Source organism: Anas acuta, chromosome 7 (assembly GCF_963932015.1).
Source record: "Anas acuta chromosome 7, bAnaAcu1.1, whole genome shotgun sequence".
In the NCBI taxonomy this organism is placed as follows: domain Eukaryota; kingdom Metazoa; phylum Chordata; class Aves; order Anseriformes; family Anatidae; genus Anas; species Anas acuta.
The window spans coordinates 20,025,135-20,031,134 of NC_088985.1; the positions used below are offsets into that span (position 1 = coordinate 20,025,135).

The window sequence follows — 6,000 nt, forward strand, 5'->3', positions numbered from 1 at the left end:
GCAACCTTGCTAGCTACATGCATACGTTTCTTCAGTGTGACACCCTGCAGCATAGTGGCAAAGGGAGAGAGAACACTGCCAAGCCCCGTTCTGATGATCAAAATCCAATTTTCAGCCCTTGCTGGGACGCAGACATCCACATCTCATGTCATTGTGTTGTTATAACCATGTTATTCTCCTTTTTCCCTCACTGACACAGCTGTGGAAGACTGAATACACTGACAGCCCAGGCCAAGCTGATGAACTGAGCTCACAGAAAGGCGCCATGGAAGAGGCAAACAGCACAGGTATGACCCCAGTGTGGACTGTGAACTGAATTGGGACTGTTGCAGACCTGGTTCTGTTGCGAGGAGGAAAAGGATGTGGGAGCACAGTGGTGTGAATGGGAGATAGTTTGGGAACTGGTATGGTGGTACTGTAACCAGCAGCGGTAGTCCTATGTTAGGGAGACAGAACAGTGCTCAGCCACCAGTCTTTTGGGTAAATCCTGTCTGGATGAAGCTGGAAGGTTCTTTATACGTTCTGTCAAGCTTGACAGCTTGATAGGGGCTTTGAGCAACCTGGTCTGAAGGTGTCCTTGTCCACGGCAGGTGTGTTGGAATTAGATGATCTTTAATGTCCCTTCCAATCCAAACCATTTGTGATTCTATAACCACATTTCTGCATATGAAACTAAGGAACTCCAGAAAGCACATTCCTTTCGCGCATCTACTGATGGCCTGTACTAAAGTGTCCTTGGATGTCAGAGTGGGCAGTGCCATGTTCTGTCCTGGGATGAAACTGGGAAGTTTGTTCTCTTTGCTGTCTTAAACGAGGTTGGAGGTTCTCCAGACTTGTGGGAGTCTAGCAGCAGGTCTTATTGCATGGTGCTATATTTCCAAGGCTATGCCAAGCTGAAGCTGATGCCCTGGAGTTCTTGCAGAGCAGCCAGGATTAACAAGATGATGGGGCTACAGTGCTGACTGGTATTAAAAACAACTCAAGCTCACTACTGTTCTAACAAATACAGGAGCTGAAACCTGCCAGGGAGCTTTAAAGGCATGTTCTAATAGCACAGCTTGCTTCTGCTCACAGCACTTTTTATAAAAGGAAGGAATTGTGTTGTTAGTATGTATAATTTACACCACTTATTTGCTGTGATCCTCATTAGGCATTCTCTATTGCTTCAATTTTAGGCACACAATTTGCATAAAGATAGAGTTGTAGATGTAACATCTGCATAAAAAGATATTATACGGTAATTGGGCATTACCACTGAGATCTTCAGAAGTGCTCTTCATGGAACTTGGCAACTTGGCATCTCCGTTACTTAGATTGCTATGTGAAAATGTTTATATGTACAAAGTCATATTGGAAATGCCAAACCACATGCCCATCCTACCTTTTGTCATGTTTCTGAGAGTAGCTAGAGCCAGATGCTTCTACGGAAGGGAGCAAGAACACCAGAGATGCTAGATGTGAGGCAGTCTGGCTCGGTAGCTGTATATTTGGCTTCATTGTGGTCTCTAACCAGAGATTGCTGCAAGTCAAAACACGAGATTTAACATTCCTTCCAGAATATTTGTAGCACTCAGTAGTCACTTTGCAGATTCTTCTTACATCTAGAAGTATCTAGTTTATTTTAAGAATTTCATAGAATTTGGTCCTTAACTTCCTGTGGCAGATACTTCCATGTCTCTTTTACTCAGGTACAATTGCATAGCAATTGTCTTCGAGCAGACTGAGACCTTGGCTATTTTTAAAAAATCAGATCTTCTTAAACAGTATTCCAAACAAGGACTTAAAAGCTGCCTATGGGAACAGAGCAGAATACTCCAGTTTGTGCCTTTTTAAGAGACATGCATTGACATCTGTTGATGGGTACAGTGTACTTGTTCTCATACAAGTGTAAGAAAGCCTGTTCTCAGATGCATGCAGCAACAGTGTTCTTTAGTAAAGAGTTGAGGAGTGTGATCAGAGCAGTGATATGCTCCCTCAAAGTGTTTAGATGATTTCAGAATTACTTTAAATGGCCAAATATTCCCACATGCCATTCTATATGTTAAAGAAAATAAAATTAATACAAAACACAAGTCATTAAGAAGACCAAAGTAACTATGATCGAATTATTTTGTTAGTTGTGTGTGTGTGTGTATGTATGTGTGTATGTGAAATGTTCTCAGCATTTAATTATTGGTTCTGTTATGAGCAGATTTAGATAAGTTGATAATACCAGGGCTTTATGTAATTTCTTTTTACTAGGCAATTATGGGCTGTATTATATCCTGGCAGCAAGGTATTGTGGGGCATCTTATTAAGCACAGAGCCAGTGAAAACTGATGAACAATTTTGCTGAACTAGGCATGCAATTTAGAAAGCAATAATACACAAATCCAATTTAGCACACAATTGATACAGCCGCACGTCAGCACATGTAACTATCATAGCCACAAATTAAATTGGGATGGGCCTATTTTGCAACAGCACAGGCTGAGATTAAATATATTTGTTCTCAACTTAACAACTTGCTGACCGTAAATAATAACAATCCCTTCCATGCTGCCCCCAGACACATTCTAAATATTTATTTTTAAACCACACAACAGGTAACAAGAGTGGAAAACATCTTGTTCTCTGTCGGGAACTGAATTCCAGCCTTGCCTTGACTGGAAAACCAAGTAAGAACAGCCCAGCAGTGACAGCACTTGCTATGTCCAGGTACGGTCCTGTCCTTTGCATTGTAGCATATGCCCGGCAGAGGGCACCGCATGAGCCTCAGTGTCTCCACTGATCTGTCCTAAATCCTCAGGTTATTTTAAAGTTTGTATTTCTGCTGGTTTTTGTCTGTTTGTGTGGGGTTTTTTGTGTGCATGTGTGCTGTTTTTTTGTTTTTTTGTTTGTTTGTTTAATCTCGGTCAAATGCAGTCATTCTGGGAGCTGGCCTGGCTGATGGTATTAAGTGAAGGGTGTTGGGATACTCAGTGGTCTGAAAAGAAACAGCCCTGAAGAAATTGCAGCTTTTGGGTGGAATAGTTGTATAGATCAATAGCTGCTGCACTGTCTTTGCATCATAGAAGAAACAGTGTCCTAGGAGTTTCTGGGGATGCTATGTCCTTAATGAAATATAAACTGGAAGTTTTTGGCTAATGGACAGCTTTGTTGAACTGAACTCAGTTTGCACAGCCAGCAGTATTTTAGTTTACTCAATCTCCCTCCCGCAGTGTCATCTGGCTGTAATATTTGTTGCTATCTTCTATCCCACGATGTTGCAATGTACTGTAAAACAGCTGCTGCCTTTCTCTCTAGAAGTGCTGGCATTTTGATAGTTGCTAAAATGATTCCTATACTGTCTGTGCTGAGATTTAGAGCACTCAGTGTGATACTTATATGCATGGAAAGTGTATAAGTTTTTTGGGAGGGTGGAGGGGGGGGGGGTTGGTTAGTTTCATCAGTGTTGATGACACCATGTGCAGCAGAGATTTCAATGGCTGAAGCCATTAGATTATGTGCTGACAAGCCTGAATTCTGATGCTGGCCACCAAATTTAATTAACATTCGCAGATTTTCAGGATCAGAGAAGGGTAAAAGCTCCTGATTTGGCAAGATTATCCGCAACTAACCCCTTGAAATACAGGACAGTTTGGATCTGTTTCTAAGTTCAGTCTTTTGTATAGTCTAGACCATTGTTCTTCAAACTTAATGTTAGAGATTAATCTGCTCCCTTGAATGTTGCATCCTCCTAATTGCTGCATATACAGGAGAAAGTTTTGATCTGTTTGCATCTCGTTCTTAAATATTTTTCTCTCTTTCTCAAGAAATTCCTCCAAGCTCCTAGTTGGCGATGACTGGGGAAGAATCTGCTGTTGGTCTGTGGATGGGTAGGAAGAAATAGTCAGGACTCATGTTTTCAGCCTTTTGGATGGAGAGAAAAGTGCCCATCAGAGCATGAAAGACTTGAAGTCAGAAGATAATTACTGGGGACTGAATCTCAATGGAATTGTTGGAATGACCACACAGTCAGCTCTGATTGAAATCAAAGACTGGACTCCAAAGGTGTAGGAAAGACACTGACAGACATACACATAGACAATGAGAATTCACAGTATTTGACGTGGTAAAACTTCTGTATTTTAAATGTTATTTTAAATACTGTATTTTGCATAATTCTTTGTATCTCACAAATAATTGCTATCAAATAAAGCAGTCTAGATTTCTCTGAAAGAGCAATGTAGCTTAATAAAATGAATATATACTAATTTTAATACTATGAGGTCAAAACACACTGAGGCTTCAAACTGATGTTAACTGTGTTCATAGCAGAATCTTTGTTCTTACTGACACACAAGTATGTTAGTATCTCTGTTCCTGCTATTCCTCATTCCCTGAAAAATGTATGCATCCCTTCAGAAAACCTGTTTGTTTACAAAGTGAAGGTAAGAACTCCTAGATGCCACGTTGATAGCAGTGCCTTCATCCAGCTCAGCTGTAAGCATGTTACAGCATAGTCTTTAGTTTCCTAATCTGATTTACTGTGTTTTTTTTTCCCCCACAGTGATCTGACACAGCTGTTCAATGTATTCTTTCTTTCACTTCCATTTCTACCTTCTTTCCTGTCATGATGCTATCTGGAATATCAGCAACATACATCAGGATTTACCTTCATAATGACTCTGCATAATAGAAGTGGGTATTTGTAGTATAAGAAGGTTGAGGCCATAATCTAATATATTTAAATGCCATTTATGTCTCTAGCTGAAATGAAGAAAGTATGAAAAATCAAGGTCTCTCTCATTTTTTGAGAATTTGAAGGAGCTATATTGGTGATAACTGCCCCTCTCCTCCCACCTTATGAGGAACTGCTGTATGCCAAAATCTTGGTGCTTAGAAACTTGTCAGTATTATTTTTTTTTACTCTGGAGTAAAAAAAGATGATTTTTTTACTAGTCTCCTCTAACTATAACAACTTTCTTCTTCCTGTAGGGTACTGCTTTGTTCACAACTTGTCTTCAAATTATGTTGCTGAATGAGCAAGGCTTCCTCTGGCAAATAGCTGCTTTCCTAACAGAGTGCTGAGACAGCCCCCCCACCCCCTATGCTCTGTCTAACCTCCATCAAGAGTGAGGTAATTGCCTGTGGAAAATGTAGTAATTAGAAGTTAGCTCATGATGCAGACACAAGGAAGGCTGCATTATGTCTACACCGATGACCTGGCTGGTTATCTTTCCTAACCTCCAAGTACCTGACTTGATGATTCAAATACCATCCTTGGTATTGGTGCTTGGCAAAACAGACCCTGAAACTAGGCCTAAACAAATCTTTTTTTTTTTTTTTGCAATCAAAATAACCCTATGTTCCAAAGGTTGTTTGTGCCCGTCTTTCCTGAGAACTGGGGAAAGCTCAATTGCCATAGAATTCAACAAAATTAAGTACACTCCTTCTTTCTTCTTCCATCTCTCCATGTTCCTTAAAAATAAGCTGTGATTTGGCTACATAGCAGGATATGTACTCCTGTCAACTATGTATACTGCTTTGCTGAAACATCATCAAGATGATTAAGAGCCATGAAAAAAGCTCACTACCAATGCTTTCATTTTACCTAGTAGGCATCTTGATAGCTGGCTAATTACCTGTTCCTTTAGCATTTTCATGCAGCCTCTTTTTGCCAATAATTGATATTCACTTTTTTAGACCTGGCATTGGCGTCTACTTTGCTGTCTGGGTAGCAGCATTAATGGTTCCAGAGCTCTGGACACCAATCTTTCTTTGTCAGGTATGAGAAGAGACCACTCGAAGCTGTGGGTTAACTGTGCATGGATTTGACAGGCTTATCTCCTTGTGCTTTACATCAGTTCTCTTGTGCTTCTGAGAGAAAGACAAAGTGCATTAGCTGTTGTTTTGGATTGCAGAACAAATCCAGAATGTGCATGTGAATGTCAGTCAGCAGGTTACGAATGAAAGTCTTCATGAGTTAAGGTTGTTTAGCAACAAGTCCTTTAAGAAGTAGTATATTTGAGACTTGCA

General features: G+C 40.3%; 1 protein-coding gene across 3 annotated transcripts in view; it reads left to right on the plus strand.

Moving 5' to 3' along the window:
- WDFY4 (WDFY family member 4) overlaps positions 1 to 4,200 on the plus strand; it is a 145,843-nt gene extending 141,643 nt beyond the window's left edge. For all 3 annotated transcript variants that reach the window (XM_068687821.1, XM_068687822.1, XM_068687823.1), the window contains 3 exons: positions 200 to 287; positions 2,586 to 2,697; positions 3,795 to 4,200. In XM_068687821.1, coding sequence (XP_068543922.1) covers positions 200 to 287; positions 2,586 to 2,697; positions 3,795 to 3,861 — 267 coding nt within the window. In that variant the 3' untranslated portion in view covers positions 3,862 to 4,200. The remainder of the gene's footprint in view (positions 1 to 199; positions 288 to 2,585; positions 2,698 to 3,794) is intronic.
- The last annotated feature ends 1,800 nt before the right edge of the window (positions 4,201 to 6,000 follow it).